The sequence below is a fragment of the Solanum dulcamara genome, chromosome 4 (genome assembly GCF_947179165.1).
Source record: "Solanum dulcamara chromosome 4, daSolDulc1.2, whole genome shotgun sequence".
Taxonomy (NCBI): domain Eukaryota; kingdom Viridiplantae; phylum Streptophyta; class Magnoliopsida; order Solanales; family Solanaceae; genus Solanum; species Solanum dulcamara.
Genome location: NC_077240.1, coordinates 81,753,570 through 81,771,551, shown reverse-complemented (window position 1 = coordinate 81,771,551; position 17,982 = coordinate 81,753,570). Strand labels below are relative to the sequence as shown.

The 17,982-nt window shown below is 32.1% G+C and overlaps 4 protein-coding genes and 1 long non-coding RNA gene across 6 annotated transcripts; 2 read left to right on the top strand and 3 right to left on the bottom strand.

The window, feature by feature from the left end:
* Positions 1-458: 458 nt before the first annotated feature.
* LOC129885227 (xyloglucan O-acetyltransferase 1) lies at positions 459-2,931 on the bottom strand. Of its 2 annotated transcripts, none has more exons than XM_055959426.1 (2): positions 2,448-2,931; positions 459-1,975 (listed from the first exon to the last, which is right to left on the bottom strand). In XM_055959426.1, the coding sequence occupies exons 1-2, from the start codon at positions 2,656-2,658 to the stop codon at positions 879-881; spliced, it is 1,308 nt and encodes a 435-aa protein (XP_055815401.1). In that variant the 5' UTR covers positions 2,659-2,931; the 3' UTR covers positions 459-878. The 2 variants fall into 2 exon arrangements, with proteins under 2 accessions (XP_055815401.1, XP_055815402.1); XM_055959427.1 differs by having other exon boundaries at positions 2,469-2,931.
* A 943-nt stretch (positions 2,932-3,874) lies between these two features.
* LOC129885226 (F-box/kelch-repeat protein At3g23880-like) lies at positions 3,875-5,417 on the top strand. The gene has a single exon (XM_055959425.1). The coding sequence runs from the start codon at positions 3,901-3,903 to the stop codon at positions 5,158-5,160; it is 1,260 nt and encodes a 419-aa protein (XP_055815400.1). The 5' UTR covers positions 3,875-3,900; the 3' UTR covers positions 5,161-5,417.
* Positions 5,418-5,555: 138 nt separating this feature from the next.
* LOC129885224 (uncharacterized) lies at positions 5,556-6,751 on the bottom strand. The gene is made up of 3 exons (XR_008766072.1): positions 6,641-6,751; positions 6,430-6,487; positions 5,556-5,893 (listed from the first exon to the last, which is right to left on the bottom strand). It is a non-coding gene; the product is annotated as an uncharacterized LOC129885224 (long non-coding RNA).
* A 2,401-nt stretch (positions 6,752-9,152) lies between these two features.
* On the top strand, positions 9,153-13,085 carry LOC129887934 (equilibrative nucleotide transporter 1). The gene is made up of 2 exons (XM_055963189.1): positions 9,153-9,763; positions 12,202-13,085. The coding sequence occupies exons 1-2, from the start codon at positions 9,241-9,243 to the stop codon at positions 12,927-12,929; spliced, it is 1,251 nt and encodes a 416-aa protein (XP_055819164.1). The 5' UTR covers positions 9,153-9,240; the 3' UTR covers positions 12,930-13,085.
* An 87-nt stretch (positions 13,086-13,172) lies between these two features.
* On the bottom strand, positions 13,173-17,543 carry LOC129887935 (uncharacterized). The gene is made up of 6 exons (XM_055963190.1): positions 17,441-17,543; positions 15,874-16,014; positions 15,635-15,787; positions 14,920-15,042; positions 14,591-14,734; positions 13,173-13,877 (listed from the first exon to the last, which is right to left on the bottom strand). The coding sequence occupies exons 2-6, from the start codon at positions 15,997-15,999 to the stop codon at positions 13,428-13,430; spliced, it is 996 nt and encodes a 331-aa protein (XP_055819165.1). The 5' UTR covers positions 16,000-16,014; positions 17,441-17,543; the 3' UTR covers positions 13,173-13,427.
* Between the last annotated feature and the right edge of the window lie 439 nt (positions 17,544-17,982).

Genomic DNA, 17,982 nt, shown 5'->3' with positions numbered 1-17,982 from the left:
AGAGTTTGAGACATCCAGAAACAAAAGTATGAAACTAAGTCTTAAGTCAAGGACTTTATCTACCGAATGGTAGATTATCAGTACCCTTTAAGATAAAACCTCAGATCATTAAGAACCGATAATTCGATAATTAAAAAAAATTAAATCATTATCAAAATTATTGAACCAATAACCTATTATCGATAAATCAATAACTTCTTTTCGATTCGACTAATCAATTTTGTTCGATTTTAAACGACCATACTTCACACGCATGAGACTGGAGTTTAGATATACATATATAAAGTTTGGATTGTCAAAGTCTAACTACAAGTACGTTTGGAAGCAAGCAAACTTCATATATTTTTATGTGAAGTTTAGACATATAATGCCAAACTTTTGACACTTATGTTTGAAAATTTGATAAATTTAGATTGGTCTAACAATTTAAACAATAATGTATAACTTTAACATGATGGTATTAAAATGTGACCAACTAATAGTTACAATGACATGAATTAGTTACAAATCTGGAAGTTCCATATCAAGCAAATCATAATATAAAGAAAATCTCTAGATTCTACATTTCTTCAAAATCTAAATCTTCTATTCTTTCACATTATTCTGTCCAAGCAATAAAAAAAGAATTACACGAACCACCTAGGGATATAGTGGAATGGATAAGAGGAGATCTCTCAACTCTTAACCAAAAATCTCGAGTTTTAGCTCACAGAAATGGAGAAACTCTTGGTAGCGTGCATTTCTCCTTTTATGAACCCTACGTGGCACAAATCTGAATTTCTTTCTTTGGCTCTCCATGGGAACAAAAAAAATCCCCAATGGACAAGAATCTGAAAAAATCATCATACATAGTGACTAGTAAAAGTAAACTTTCTTCACTAAATTGGGCTGTCCATTTTCTTGATCATTTGCATCAAAATCTCGTTCCACGTATCGATAGGCCCTGGCAAACACCAATGAACACAATCATTCTGTACGCGTTCCTCAATCCTGTTAGCAAATGGAAAAGGATGCATATAAGGTCCCGGATGACCATCCGGTCTCAAATACGCCAACTTAGTCACATCCACAACCTCAAACCTCACGTTCTTCCCATGAGCAGCTTCCTTTTTCGCAATGTTCACTTGTTTTATCGATGTTTCCCTCATCTCCGCGTCCATCCATTCAAGCTTCTCTTTCTCCTTTGCATCATAAGGCTTTGTCTTAGAACATGCCCCATACTTGTCCCATTCACCTTCAAAATGTGCTGGTGAAAATGTTGTCACAATCACATCAAGTATTCCAGCATTTTTGTTTTTGCCTCCCCTCCTATCAATTATTGTCTTAAAAGTTGTCTCAAATGCCTTGCCATAAACATCATAAAATCCAACCTCAGTGTAATTCAAACCAGAACAAGAATGACAACCTAGCACTTTGTCACCATAATAATAAACAGCTGAATGCAAGTACCAATGTCCAAATGAAAACACAACCAAATCCATTTGTCCTAAATCAATAGCCCATTTCTCATCAACAGAGTCCAAAAACAGTGTGTTATAGTATGTCTTGTCTGATTTTTCAACCCCTTTAACAAGAAAAGGTGACCAATATATTGATACATTCACATTATGTGAAGGAAAATACCATTTCCTAAACTTATTTTCCTCACCATGACTAAAAACTAAGTCGTGAGGACTAAAAGTGGATAACATACAAAGTAATGATTCCAATTGATTTCTAGCTAGTGAATCACCAACAAATGCTAAATTCTTGTTTTTAAATAGTTGAAGAAATTTTTTTGGATCAAATCTTGGAAGTTGACAATTTTTTGGCTTCCATCTCCAATAAAGATAGTCATTATCAGGTCTTCCATGTGTTATGCAATTTTGTCCCTCTTTGATAGTGTCACATTTTGTGTACAAAGGGCCTAACTTGTCGTGAACCCAATTGCCATTGCTATAGTCACATGAAATTTCTACACTAGCATTTCCTATTTCTGCACAAAAAGGATGAGCTTTTGATGTAAAACATTATCAATATAAGTGCATACAATTATGGGAAAAACATATATATATAGTGGCGAAACCAGAATTCATACCAGGTTTCAAAAAAATAATAGTAATGTAAAACCTAAGATTTGGACTTGTGACCTAAAACATTTTTGAACTCGGTATACCACTATACTAGAACTTTTCTTATGTGTAAATCTCTGAAAAGATATATAAACGACTCTCAAAAAGCATAGGACCTATATAAACTTATCTTAAAATCAATACAATACAAATACAAATAAAAGTTACTATTACACATTTTGTATATCTTCTACACATATAAATCTATGAAAGTCTAAATGACTCATACAAAGCATATGATCTATCTTAAAAATGCTCACAGGATTAAAACATATTTTCAACTAATAGATATCGTCAGTATAAATCCGAAAAACATATATAGATGTACAAAAATACCTTTGATTTTATGTATTGTACCTTTTGATGGAGTTGAAGAAGAGGTGGTGATGGCTAATGATTGTTTAGATTGAGAAAGTGAGAGGGGAAAAGGATAGGCAATTAAGTGAAAAATAGTAATTATAGGAAGAAGTGCATACAAAGCCCAAAGCAATAACTTCCTCAAGGGAATTGAATGAGGTTGGTCTTTCAATGGATTTATTGTATCCATTTCTCATTTCAAACCTTTTTATGTTTTTTCCTTTCCCTCAAAGCAATTTTACATAACAAAGGAAAAAGATTTTGGTTTTAGTAGTTTTTTCCATTTCCTTATTAGTGTTTTTTTTTTTGTTCATTTGGGAAGGTGGTGGTGGTTGAAAAATGGAGAATTTTGTGGGAGGATTTAGTCAAAAGTCATGCATAGGATCCCATTTTAGTTGGTTGGCCAACCAATTTTTTGTTTCCTTTCACTCTTCATTTTCATTTATGGTGAGCTTATATTTAATTTTTTATGTAAAGTTTAGTAAGTATAATTTGTATATAATCAAACTATTGTTACTATTCCTTTTTTTCTCAATGCTTTGTAATGTTTTCCTCTATATTTGTTATGTTCTCTTTGTTTTTATATTTTTCCTTTTCGAACTATTTTAATATGGTTATTTGAGTCGAGAGCCTTTTGAAAACACTACTATTTCTATCTCCACGAAGTAGGATAAGATCTACATACATTCTATCTTCCTCAAATTCCTAATTTGGGATTGCATTGGGTATGTTGTTATTGTTGTTGTTAAATATCAATGAAGTTTATAAAGGAATATGGTTCGAGCGGCTAGGCGGGAGATTGTTTTAGCATGAATAGAAATATTAAAATCCTTAAAAAATAATAACTATTTGAATATTCGAAACTTATTGACCTAATTAATTTAAATTCTTGCATAGGATTTTTTTTACAGAAAAAACGCTCTCTTGCCACAGCTCGAACCCAATTTAAAAATAAAACAGTTTAAATCATATTATTCCTTTGCAGCCTTTTCAAATAATAATGCTTATTTTCCTCCAAAAGTTTTTTTTGTTGGTACAATTATGAATTCGCCAATTTCATGTTGAAAATATTATCTCCCTTACATTTGTCATACAACAAGAAATTAATTTGATAGCCTCACATAATTGTTAGTATTATCAACAAGAAACATTTTGCTCAAAACTTATCTTAAAACTCAACAAAAGAAAGCTAAAATTCAGCAAAACCAATATTCTTCTCACACATCTTTTTTACATATGTGAATTTCATAATAATCTAACTAATCTTCTTCTTTCCCCCAAAAATTCTACCATATAAATTAGTATCGATCCGATGAAGAATTGTTTTTTTGATAGAGACATTAAATCTGAAGGAACCATCTGAATACATATTATTCCATAACTTTTAAGGGACAACGATAAAAAAAATCTTTTATGAAGGTGGCAAATTTAGATGGAGAAATCATTATACACAGATCAAATCATAAACAAGATTTTATTGCATTTACCCGTGAAACCTCTCGTTCGATTTCGATCCGTTTGTAAATCATGGCGTACTCTAATCGACGATCCAATTTTCATCGACACACATCGAACGAAAATGGATATCGTTAGCAAGAATTTGCGTCTTTTCCAAATTGTGTACCAATTATATCCCAACGAGGGGCTTCGATCGTGGTGTTACGCGGGAAGCCCGTGCGACGAGCTAATTCATCCGGGCTTCCCCGTAACAAACACAAAGCAATGTACCTATGAATTGGTGGGTTCGTGTAACGGACTAATTTGTTTCCTCACTAACTTCTTACACGGTAAAAAAGAAATCAATTTATGGAACCCGTCGATGAGGAAATATAGGGCGTTGCCCAATTCAAGGTTCTCCCCGGAACGTCAGAGGCACGCGCCTAATTACGGGTTCGGTTTCGATGGTCGTGGCGATCACAAAATGGTAAAAATTACTTACATTGACAATAGATTAAAAAATGAAAAGAAACAATGGTCAGAAGTTGAGGTGTATAGTTTAAATCATGATTCCTGGAAAAAAATCGGGGATTGTTTTCCTTCACAGTATTATTACGTCCGAGGGGACACGATTTTCTTCAATGGGTGCATCCATTGGCTTACGCAGCGCGAATACGGAAAAATTCGTCCAAGAAGGTTACCGATCGTTTCATTCGACGTGGCGAAAGAAGTGTTTCATGAATTTTGGCTCCCGAACCCTACAGAACGGGAAGCCAATTGTATAAGCTCGTTGCATGGATCACTCTCCGTTTGTGCAAAATCGACTTCATCGGTCGATAATAGTGTTTTAAATATCGAGATTTGGTTAATGAAAGAATACGGAATAGAAGAGTCGTGGATGAAGTTATACGTGACAAGGATGGATGAAGAGTTGTCCGGGCCTATAATACCCTTGAGAGTGTTGGATTATGGTGCAGAGGCAATTGTGTACATAAACAAAAATGTGTTTTTGTATGATCATGAAAATGAAGAATTTGAAGATTTTGGGATTTGGGCAAATGGAATTGGAGTTCCTTATGTGACTTCTTATATGGAGAGTTTGATTTGGGTTGACCCAATTATAGTTGAATCAACTACTCCAATTGGACAAAATGTGGCTACAATTGCAAATATAGAAATTGAGGCAAATGACAAGCTAGAGAATACAACTAGCAAAAAGAATACTAAGCAAGATGGTAATTGTGTAATCCTATGATACAATTTCCTCAGTATGTTGTCTATTATTTTATTTTACTTTATTGTTGTGTGTATTTTAGGATTAATGTTATTGTAATTGCATAGTGAAAAGAACGACGAAATACAATCAATTCTTTCATTTAAGTGGTTTTTTCTTTTCCTTGTTAGGGGTTTTCGGACTTTCCCTTTCCTCGTAAATGAAAAAAGATTTTCAGAAAAAAAAACAATCTTGTTTAGTAAAAAATTGTTTGCATCAAATTAATATACTTTATCATGATTAAGTAATAAATGAGATGAAAATGCATATTGTTGTTGATTACAATTTCAGCCAACAATAATATTATAATTGACATATAAGGAGAAAAACACATATGGTAAGGTATATAATTGAAATTGAATAATGAAAAACTTGAATAATGTTAGTAATTCCAAATCTTTGTTGAAGGGAAAATATCTCATTTGGGACAACACATTAGGGTGGGTGTAGCATACGCAATGTAGACTTTTGTGAATTCAATTTGTTTAGCTGACTAAAAATCAGTTAATAACTATATATTAAAGATTTTAAATCCAACAAATTCACTAAATTGTAATAAAATTTCGAACTCGAATCTAGATAATTCAAATCTTGATGCAAATAGATTTGCATTATATTACCGAAAATAAGCAATCACCACCAGGCCCAGAAGGGGCGCGATTTAGGTGGTTGATCAAAACCCTTTTGTCCTCCCCAATGTCGGATCTCTTTAGATCTATGAAAATTATAAGAACAACAATAACTAAGTAAGAAGAAAAATATAAGGCAATGCATATAAATGTTAGGAAGAAAATGGAAGTACAAAGTCATCCTAAATATTCTCAAATAAAACATTCCACACTAATTATAATGCTACACAATTTAGTCATTCTAAAATCTATACTTCTACAAACACAGTTAGAGTTTGTTAAATATTTTTATACTAATAAACTTAAAAGGATTAAAATTTATTTAAAAATATGAGCAATTTTGAACTCACTTCTAAACATAAGGTTATTTTTATCATTATTTGACCAATAAAGCAACTAATAATTACATAAAGATCAAATTAAGTTATAACAATAACAACATAAACATATAAGACAATAATTTTTTTTAAAAAAAAATATATCAAGAAACTAGATAATACTCAACTATCTTCTAACCCTCCATTATAATTTTCGATCTCCAATTTCTTTTTTTAATATTTAAATCATGTACTCGATAAACTGCAAATATAACCAGCAAAATCAAAGAAAAGAGGAAATGTACCAACGTCCAGTTCTGTATGCAATATAACCAGCTGTAGTATATACTGGAGCCATAACAACTGTCATAAGACCCGATTTAAAAAATAGAATTAATTCAAAATATAAAAAGTAAACGGTAAAATATTTAGAAAAATCAATATATATATATATATATATATATATATATATAATAATATATATACATTAAATAAAACTAATCGATCTAAACTTACTAGTTCGTATTATATTTTTTAAGAGATTGTTCCCAAAATCAGCCATCTTCTTAGAGAAAAAAAAATAGAAGAAGAAAGTTGGTGCTTCAATGGAGCAAAGAAGAGGAAAGATACGATTTTAATATTACAAGTAGTAAAAGATTCCTTAGTAGAATAATATATAGTAATCGTAGGACGGAGTTTGGTAAGATCGAGGGGGTGTATCTGAATTTATTTAGAAAGAAAATTATAATGTTTATTTTCATTGTTAAAATATATTTTATTATATATATAATAAATGTTGAACATTCTTGATTTTTTTATATGTTTACTAATGATTTGAACTTGTTTAATGAAAATTTTAATTCTATTATTTGGTATTTAAATAATAAAATAACACCCTACGCGTTTCAATATATGTGAATTAGAAGAAAAAATTTAAATTTATGAATTTTTGCATATACAATAATAACGGGGTTTGCTATCTAAATTATATTTATGATAGTACTGAGTGAATTTTTTAAAAAATGCGTATCAAATTTGAATAAAAAATATTGAATTCCTGTAAACTCGTATATTACATGCTAGATCTACCTCTATAGCAGGACAAAACTAGTGCTTCATTTCGATTTATTTGTACTACTTTTTTTTTAGTTTGTTTTTTAAAAAGATATCTTTTTTTTTCTTTTTTAGCAATTTCGTAATTCTAATTTTTCATATAACATATTTAAGTCTACAAAATTAAATAACATTGTAGATATATTTGATATAATGTACAATTTAAGACTACAAAGTTCTTTATTTTAAAACTTTATGCTAAATTAAGATAAAATTAAAAAAAAAAAAACTGTAGAAATATAAAATATGTAGAGGTAATGGGAAAATTGGAAAATTCAGATCAAATATTTTACGACTATTAATTAGATTTTTAAATTGCCACATGCAATCACATGTGCAGCACACCATAGTGTATTTATTTCAAGTCGTATCGTAATACGTAAATAATTTAACATAAAATTCTGTTAATTATTTAGGACGGTAGAATTATATAATTTTTCCTATAAATAATTTTGGACAAAAGAATTTATTCGAATCTATAATATTTTTCTTAATTTCTTGTGTGGAAGTGACCATTCTTACCGTAAAAGCTTAATTACAGAATTATTCGAACTTAAAAATTTATTCAAATAATATATTTATATTAATTTTTTTAAATATATACATTGATATTTGAGTCGAAATCTTTTAAAAATTATATACATATATATATTATCATGCTTTGTGTACGAATTGAAGAGATGTTAGTCAATATCTAGAGGATCTTCTATTAATTTTTTTTCCTGATTTTTGATATTCATATTTAAATTTAATTAAATTCAAATATGTATGATTAGAAGGGACAAATAATTTCTTAATCAAGATGATTTCATATATAAACTCGAATTTAATGTCTTTAATTAAAATTAAAAAAATATTTATTACTCTATTATAATCTTCTTGGTCATGCTAGTTATATTTAGTAGTTTAAATTCAAAATGGACCGTATGACCAAAAACTTTGAACATGGGCGATTTGCGCAAATAATTAAATTTTTTTAGTATCAATTTTTAAATTTTAACTCCATTAGAAAAAGTTTACAAATATAAATCAATTTATCTACATAATAATAACATATATAAACACATATATCTTTTTTTAAAAAACAATATGAATCGAAGTGTTTAATAAAAGGTATTGATAAGTCAACATCATGGAGCTTTGCTTTGAAGTCATACTTTTCCTTGTAAATTATTGCCTTTCATCCCCTCCATTATGTTAAATATCTAACCTTATTTTATTAAGGTGTCTTTTTCCTCACTCATTCCTCACGTGGGACACTAAATAAATACTTACACCTACTAAATTTTATATTAAATTAAATAATTTAATTTTAATAATTAAAAGTTTAAGTATAAATCATGTCATTGAATTATAATTAAAATAATATATATATGTATATCTTATATTTATTAATATAGTACTAATTAGGTGTGAAAAAAACACACATTTAGTTATTTACACTATATATATTTTTTTGAAAAATAAGTGAATTTTTTGTATTTATTTTCTAGATTTTTTAAAAATAAGCAAAATATATCGTCTCAAAATATTTCTATATAATTTAGATAAATATTATAGGAGAAAATTAATGTTAGAATATCATTTTGAAAAGTTGGTTTTCCATACTCTGTTTGGATAATTGTTATGTATTTGCTTCATATTATTTCGTATTATATTATATTATGTTATATCATATCGTACAATATTATTTTAATTAATATATATTGTATCATTCTGTCGTTACATAATATCACACATCAATAATTTGAATAATAAATTTTTTAAAAAATATAAAAAAATAATACAAAATAGAGTTATTATATAAAAAGCTAGTGTAAATAATAAAATAAAATTATTATATAAAAATAAAATATTAACATAAATCACACGAAATTAATCATTATACATAAAAATAAAATAAAATGTAATTTACATGTGATCCCAGTAACCACTACGTAAACACAACTCATCTTATCCACCGCAAAGAACAAAAAAAAATATAGAAAAAAAAAACACCGGCGATGGGTGCAACCACCGTGAACGGCGGCGATACAGAATCGACATCACTGTTAACTCCTTCTTCAAACCCTAAAATTCCAAAGGATTCTTTCCACATAGCTTACATAATCTACTTTACTCTCGGCGCCGGTTATCTTCTCCCATGGAACGCATTCATCACCGCCGTCGATTACTTCACTTACCTTTATCCGGATGTTATGGTAGATCGTATTTTCGCCATTGTTTACATGATCGTCGGATTGATTTGCTTGCTCTTCATTGTCGCTTTTGCTAATAAGACTAGTGCTTTTGTGAGGATTAATGTTGGACTGTTTTTATTTGTGGTTGCTCTTGTTACGGTGCCGTTGATGGATGTGTTTTATGTGAATGGAAGAGTTGGAATGTATGGTGGTTTTGGTGTTACTGTTGGTTTGGTTGGAATTTGTGGGATTGCTGATGCGCTGGTTCAGGGTGGAGTTATTGGAGCTGCCGGAGAGTTGCCGGATCGGTATATGCAGGCTACCGTCGCTGGAACTGCTGCGTCCGGTATACTACTGTTTCCTTTGTCTAGCTTGTGATTGAATATTCCTCGTTTTGCTCTTTGATTTTCAGTATTTGACCTAGATTGGCTTTTTTTGTGGTTAATTTGAGTCTGATGTTGATGATAATAGCATCTGATCAATGATTTGTTTAATTTTTCAACAAAGACTTTACTATGTATGGGAATGAAATTGACCTGAGTTGACTGATGATTCATATAGTGATCTAAGTTTATTTTGGGATTGAGGCTTATTTGATATTTAAGTTATAGTTGATGCACCCCAATTTCATCTAGAATATGTATTGTTGCTATTATGCTGTCATAATATTCTTGTAACATGTTCCTAATATATCTAAAGAGCCGAGGGTCTGTTGGAAACAATCTATGGAGTAAGGTCTGAGTATGCCATACCCTCCTTAGACCAAATTTGTGGGATTACACTGCGTATTATGTTGTTCATGTTAAAGCTGCACTAGATATTCAAACAGTTGTTCAGGGAAAACATCTGCCCATGAGTCAACGTGATGTCATCACTAGTATTGCTAATGAACTTTGTTTCCTCAATCGTTCAGAATTTGGGGAACTTCAACATCTTCTTCTCCCTGAATATTGCTATCTGCTAAAACTGTCAGCAACTTGTATTTCTAATTGTTGCAGATGATCTCTATTCACTCATTTGCCACTGGAATAAGATAATTCAATTGAATTGACATCTCATAGTCCCATATTAACTTCACCCGAGATTGAGATTTAGTTAAAGCTGTAGTGTAGCTAGTTAAATATAAGTCAAACCTAGTCAATAATTCAGACTCTTTAGCAGATGAAGTGTTCTATCAGGCCCGTGTAATCTGTCTCAATGATCTGATACCATTTGTTGTCAAGGTGGTCGATAGATCAAATTCTTTTCATGACTTTGTAAAGGAAAATTTGCTTTAACCATTTAGTTGTTGAATATATTTTGCTGCTCTTCATGATGGAAGATGGTATCCAATGAAACAAAAACATGATGCTATCTATTGTCCAGCAAATGTTATTTCTTGGTGGGCATCTCTGTGTCCTTCTTTTAGCAATGTCACACTAGAAGATATTTCATTGCAGTGGCTTGTGTGTTCAACTATCAAATTTTTAGTATGTCATAAAAATAGAGAATACAATTGGCTATGAAGAACATGCAAGACTTTCCTTATATAGGTGCTTAGGTACTAGATTAAGGAAGTTTGGACTACCAGAAATAAGAAACGTCATTAAATAAGAGAAGCTACTTACATTCGAGATTCTTAATTATGACAGAATTAGGAATAATCAGTATTAATATAAGCACATACCATGAATCTAGAGCATTCTAACATATAACTGCACTAATTCTCTTGACTTTCAACGTACCCCTTCTCACACTCAAGCTACTGGAGCAATATGATTTTACAAATTATAAAACTGATAGTCAAATCAATTAAGCCAAAAGAAGTTTCTGTTGATGACAGGCGGTGAATGTGATGGTGGGACAATGATATGACAGCTGATTTTGGTGGTGTGTGACTACAGTATAGATAGTGAAGTGGCACTGATTTGATAGTGATGTGTTGTTGGATGATGATGTAGAGAAAACTGGATAGTGACAGATCATTGGATGGTGATATGATGCTGAATGGACAGTGTTGCTAGATGGCGACATAACACTAACTTGACAAATATAAACCGTTAGCTTGATTTTTGACATGTACATACAACTAGATTGACAGGTTTGTTTGGAGTGCCAACTTGATAGGTCAACTGATAGACTATCAGATAAATCCCTAGAGAAACATGAGAGAACAGTGGACGATGATGTCGAACGGTCACAAGAAAGAGGCCAGCCTAGTAAAATTATGAGGGGAAATAGAAATAATTTAAATGCATGCCGCATAAGGCTTCCCACTGCTAAACTACTACGTTGTAACAAGTGATGCTGATACCATACGTAAAGAGAGAAAATAAGAAAAAACATTATATTGCAGTTTGGTTGTAAACAATACACAGGAAGCTCCTTGTATAGAAGTTTAGGCAATTAGAGAAAAAAAGTAAGTGGAAACTATAGTTATTAATGCAAATAATTAAACAAGGAGAGATCTAAATACCGAGATTCCTAATTATAACAGTAGAAATAAGAGTATGGCATTCCATGCAGCCTAGTGTGGCTGGGTGTTGGTCTTTCCCTTGACATGTTACTGGGCTTTGGTCTTGCACTTGACACCCCGAAAAACTTCTAATTGTGACATATTGGCATTTTTTGTGCTATTAACCTTAAACACATTAGAATGAATCTAGAAAAGAACATTCTAATTATAACTGCTCCAAATCTATTGGCTTCTAACATTTGTTCTCCCTCTCTTTTTGGTCCAATCAGCACATTAAGATCAAGACAGTTGGGATGTAACAATCTTAAGACTCTTCTTCTATGTTGCAGGTGTCCTTGTTTCGTTGCTAAGAATTTTAACCAAAGCTGTATATCCACAAGATGCTCAAGGGCTGAGAAAGAGTGCAAACCTTTATTTCATATTCAGCATTGTGGTGATGATTTTGTGCGTAGTCTTTTACAATGTGGCACATAGGCTTCCAGTAATTAAGTACTACAATGATCTTAAAACTCAGGCAGTGAATGAGGAGAAAGAGGATAAGGGTGACTTAACTCCGGAATTATGGAGATCAACTTTGGACATTGTTGGGACAGTGAAATGGTATGGGTTTGGTATCCTCAGCATTTATGTTGTCACTTTGTCTATATTTCCAGGATATATCACAGAAGACGTGCATTCTCAACTTCTGACAGATTGGTATCCGATCTTGTTGATTACTGGCTACAATGTGTTTGATCTGGTCGGGAAGTCTCTGACTCCTCTATTATTTCTTGATAATGCCAAGGTTGCTATTAGTGCCTGCTTTGCAAGGCTGTTGTTTTTGCCTCTATTCTATGGTTGCTTACATGGGCCTAAATTCTTTAGGACGGAGCTTCCTGTTACAATACTAACCTGTCTACTGGGATTAACTAACGGCTACCTGACTAGTTTGTTAATGATGTTGGGTCCAAAAACTGTCCAACTGCAACACGCAGAGATAGCTGGGACCTTACTCGTTTTGTTCTTGGTGATGGGTCTGGCAATTGGTTCCGTTGTATCATGGTTCTGGATTATATAATTTCTCTGCAGCTTGTAAGATATCAGTTCCCCTCAACCAATTCCCACTGGAAAACTCTGAAAACTTCTTTATTCATGCCATTTCAAATGTTTATCCCCAGACATGTTGGAAGTTGTAAACCGTTGAATTGAATGGTTAAATGTATATTGTTGTGAATTTTACAAATTTCTGATGATACTGCTTTCTCTGCTTTATGATCGATCACACAAATTCAGATTCATTTTTGAATAGGCAGACAAGTAAGGAGGCAACATAGTAACTGTGATGATGTTTGATCGAGCACAAAGTCTAAGGAAAAAGAAAAAAAAAACTGTAGCCTAAAACAAGCCATAGATTTTTTGTGTAGCTATAAATCATCTCATTAACTGTAAACTGATTGAAAAAGAAAAGTATATATAACATAAAATGGTAGAGATGTAGTAATTTCCCTAGACCAAATCACACTTTAATAGAGTATATCTATCAGCTATGATACAACAAAGAATGTACTTTGCACAATTACTTGGCAATCGAAGATGATCTTCGATGACGCCTTGACATTCTCCTTCTTAAGGCCCACCTTTCTTTTATATCACGAATATCGCCTACTTGAGATTCAATGGAGGATTCTTCGTTTACCTTCAAACCCTGGGAACCATCATTAATGGAAGATCCTCGTATTCTAGCTGCTTCAGCAACCAAGTCTGTTATAATCATCTCGGTTGTCTTGGCGGTTATTCCTCTAAGATACCATGAAATGGGAGGAGGAGGTACAATAGCTGGTTGAATGAGTTGCTCCAAGCTAACCGTTGATCCAATCCTTCCTTTTCCTTTAGTATATGAAATGTAATCCGCTAACGTCTTAGGTCTGAAGGGATGGCAAAGATGTTCATCAACAAGTAAGGGTTCCACTTTCCAACGACCTTCAAATCTTTTCATGAATCCAGTTTTCACTTGCTTGAACTTCATCTAAACAAACAAACATAAAAAAAAATCGAAATTCAAGTATGTAGGAGAAATACAAAAAGCTACATTTGATATTACAGAAGCTATACGCGATATAATGGAAAAATTCCTTGGTTAAGGATAACTGAACTCCCAGTTTTCTTTTCCACAGCAGTTATGCAAACTCACATCACTCCAAAGTATGGTGAACCGTGATGCTAGGTCGTTGTTAGCTACTATTGTTGCTTGAAAGAAGCACTTAATGCAAATCTCTAGTCTATAGGCACAAAGTCTTTTGTCTAAACCCCTCAACACTTCTTTCAATCTGTTACTATGCTTGCATTTACACTCGAAAGGAGACTCCGGATGGTAAACAAGAGTTTGAATTTTGTGCTGCACAAGGATATAGGTTCTCTATATATCAAGGTGAGACAAATGGTTCCAATTTGCGTAGTCATTCATGTAAGCTGCCAGTTGGTCCAACAGATTGGTATATCAAGATCACAAACCTGATTCTTTTTTCAGCATCAGAACTTAATGCAGAATTTTACTGTACTACTCAAAAGTTCAAATACTATTCTCAAAACTTTTACTTGCATGATAGGTTGTGTTTCGCAAAATGTGGACTCATCGACTTCTCATGTTTTCCTTTAATTCATGAAGCAACATGAAAAACAGGCAGTGTGGTCTAACATATAAAAGACTAGCAATTAATCAGTGATCAGGTTAGTCATTACCGTGTAGTCTTCTCTGTTTTGGTCGACTAATACATGAACAGATATTGTCCCGGACCACCAAAGAAATCTCCATATTGCGGCTTGGTCTAATTCCACTACTTGTCTTGAACCTTCATTAACCAACACCTTCCTTGATAATACTTCCTGATATAGTTAGAAACTTTAGATCAGATTTAGAAGTGAGAAGGCATATGATAATAAACCTTAAGAGAAGAAGAGAGTAACATAAGAGACATAAACGGAAAGAAATTTTATGCCTTCAATACTACTTTCATTGAAAAGATTGTGATGAGACGAGGTCTTTTTAAAATAGTACTGAGATATCGTACCTTGATATTCTTGAAGACTCTTTTATTTTCAGGGTCGGTTACAATGTCATACACCGTATCTGGGGGCAGTCCAATATTAACTTTCACATTCAAGTTGCAGAAAGAACCTTTGGGTACACTTACCTGCAAGGATTTAAGTTCACAAATCATAACGCCTCATAAGAAAATCAAACAACATAACTAAGCTCTACCAAGTACAATACACACGGTGGTCACGTCTGAATATGTGACTCCTTAGAAAAAAATATAAACTATGAAAAAACCAACCCTTTATGATTTTCCTTTACTTCATTGATTAGTAAAACTGAATAAGTACCCTCCGGAATATCTGATAAAATTGGAACTATTAAGATAATATTAACAGGGCCATGCACAAGAGTAACATGCACTAATCAAGAAATTGTTTGTCTTTTATTTATGCACTAATCAAGAAATTGTTTGTGTCTTTTATTTACAGATAAGATTAAGTTAATAGAAAGAAGATAAATGGTGAAGAAATGCATCAATGGACCTAACAGTAACATTAAGATATAAAGAAAATGTCTATCTCATGAAATGTTGAAATCATCCTTTCGAGATATAACACAAGAAGCTAAGAGGTCATATCCCCATAAAGTGCTATGGGGGACAAGCTTCAGCAGACCATTGACTGTTTTTTTTTAACGTGCAGAAATAGGAATGTTACCCCCCACCAATAATTTCAATACAGCATTACCTTTACATCTGGCGGGGGATCAACCCAACTCGGATTCTCTTTCCAAGATTGTAATTGCTTTTCTTTATCCACATCTATGACTACAGCTGCTCCTCTGTTATTGCCTCTCATGATTAATTTATCATGACCGATTTTCAATCTTTTGAAATTTGACTGCAGCAACGAAGAAAATTTGTGAATACATATAGATAATATATACGTCGACAGGTAAAAAGCATATTGAAGAGGGAGGAACAAACCTTAACACACTCTTGGACTTTTTCCTGGAATCCTGAGAAAATAGACTGGATCATTGGACGAGGCAATCTATTATGTACATTGCTCGTATTCTCCAGTATATCTATGCCTTGACCCTCCGTCTTCATTGAGCTAATCGGAGTCTGCATAATTGCAAGTATTAGTTTATGCAACATTTTTATATCATCATATACAACAGAATGCTTGTGGGATTGAAATAAATATCAAACCACAAAATCTCCAAAAGAAGATAACAGGTTTATATTGTACTCAATCTCGACAGATAAACCACATCGACATGATAAACATTCTTTCACAAACTTCTTATTTCCATTTTGGAGTTGGAAGAACTGAAACTTCAACAACTATGCCCTCGGTCCCAAACAAGTTGGGGTCGGTGAATCCTTCACTAGCCATGTTTCTCCATCTAAGTTGTATTCCATATTGAAATCAATATCAAACCACACAATTCCTAAAAAAAAAGAAAGCAGGTTATACTGTACTCAATCTCGACAGATTTACCACATCGACACGAGATACATTCTTTCAGACTCCTTATTGAGTTATTTCCATTTTGGAGTTGGAAAAACCAAAGCTTTTGGAATCAACATGCTCCTAAAGTAAAGAGAGCCAATTTTATGGTCTCTGTCAAATAACACTCGAGCAACTAAAAGTTTGGCCAAAACAACTCAACTTTCTAAAAAAAAACTCTTGAAAAAACAGTTTCTGTTGCTACTTGAAAACACTTTTTTTCCCTAAAAGATTGGCCAAACACCTCAACTCTCCATAATAAGCATTTTATTTTTAAAAACAGACTTTTTGGCTTCCCAGACGTTTGGCCAAAACACCTCAACTACTAATAAAAAACTGCTACTTACTCAAAAACACTTTTGTCTCTCTAAAGGTTTAGCAAAAACCTCAACTTTCTAAAAAAAAAAAAGCATAATACATAAACATGCCCTTTAACTTGACATCTATGCCTTCCAACTTTGGATGAGCACAAATAGAAACTTAAACTTGTATAAAGTTGAACAAGTAGACAACTACGTAAGTGTATTATTCCATGTAGGTAGGGCATGTACTTATTTTCTTCTTCGTTTCCTTGGATTTGATACACTTGAGCCCAAACCCACTTTCTGGGATTTCACTGGGCATGTTTATGATACCTACTGTCACCTCAATTCTCCAAAATAACTACACTTTTCGGCTTTCCAGAAGTTTGGCCAAATATGCTATTGTAAGTACTATGTGTATAACCTTATCCACCCATTACCAACAACACAGAAACACTGTTAAACCTATCTGAATTCCCATAAAAACATAAAATTTCATCTAATTTTGTCAAAAATGAACTTCAGTAACCACAAATATTCAAGATAAGACTGAAAAAAAAATGGATCCACAAATAACTCGAGCTGAAATCAAAAATCCAGCAACAAATCAAAATTTTATCATTAATTCAGATTACTAATTTTGAAGTACAAATTACATAGCAAAAAATGGGTAATTAGGAGTAATTAATACCTCAAAACTTCAATAAAAGTTACATAAAGAAGAGATTTTACTTACAATACTTCAAATTCAAAGCTAATCAAGTTGACAAATTGCTCACAATCTATGCATTTCGATTATCTTTTTTTTTTTTTTGAGTTCTTATAAAAAAGTTTCATTTTACGTTTTTAAAAGTATTGTTTGGAGCACGTGAGCCACGCGTTGAATATGGATAGATGGGTATTCCACCATTCCTTTTTTTTTCTTCCTCTCTCCGCTACTCGGAGAGTCGAATTAGGATTTCTAACTTTTTGAGTTTTAATTTTATGATAATGATGTTAAGTGAGAATAATTGAATTTTAAATTTAATATTTATAAATATATTTAATAAATTTATTAATAGAAGTATATTATTTGAGCAAAATTATGTGGGTTATTAACTTCGTTTGTGCTGATGGGTGGTTGTTGTTTCTGTTATCATGTTATTTGTGGTTGTTATTTTTTTTTTTAAAATACTTATTGTTTGATATTATTCACTTAAGTTTGAGAGTTAAATGGAAATAACTTCTTTGTCCTTATAAGATATGTGTAAAATTACGTACACAATATTTTTTTTAAAA

Coding starts and splice junctions, on each gene's coding strand:
- LOC129885227 (XM_055959426.1), bottom strand. CDS start 2,658: ATGGATACAATAAATCCATTGAAAGACCAACCTCATTCAATTCCCTTG. Junction 1,976..2,447: donor TACAATACATAAAATCAAAG/GTATTTTTGTAC, acceptor CTTTTTGTGCAG/AAATAGGAAATGCTAGTGTA.
- LOC129885226 (XM_055959425.1), top strand. CDS start 3,901: ATGGAGAAATCATTATACACAGATCAAATCATAAACAAGATTTTATTG.
- LOC129887934 (XM_055963189.1), top strand. CDS start 9,241: ATGGGTGCAACCACCGTGAACGGCGGCGATACAGAATCGACATCACTG. Junction 9,764..12,201: donor CGCTGGAACTGCTGCGTCCG/GTATACTACTGT, acceptor TCTATGTTGCAG/GTGTCCTTGTTTCGTTGCTA.
- LOC129887935 (XM_055963190.1), bottom strand. CDS start 15,999: ATGAAGACGGAGGGTCAAGGCATAGATATACTGGAGAATACGAGCAAT. Junction 14,735..14,919: donor GAGTCTTCAAGAATATCAAG/GTACGATATCTC, acceptor TAACTATATCAG/GAAGTATTATCAAGGAAGGT. Junction 13,878..14,590: donor AAAACAGAGAAGACTACACG/GTAATGACTAAC, acceptor TTGTTTGTTTAG/ATGAAGTTCAAGCAAGTGAA.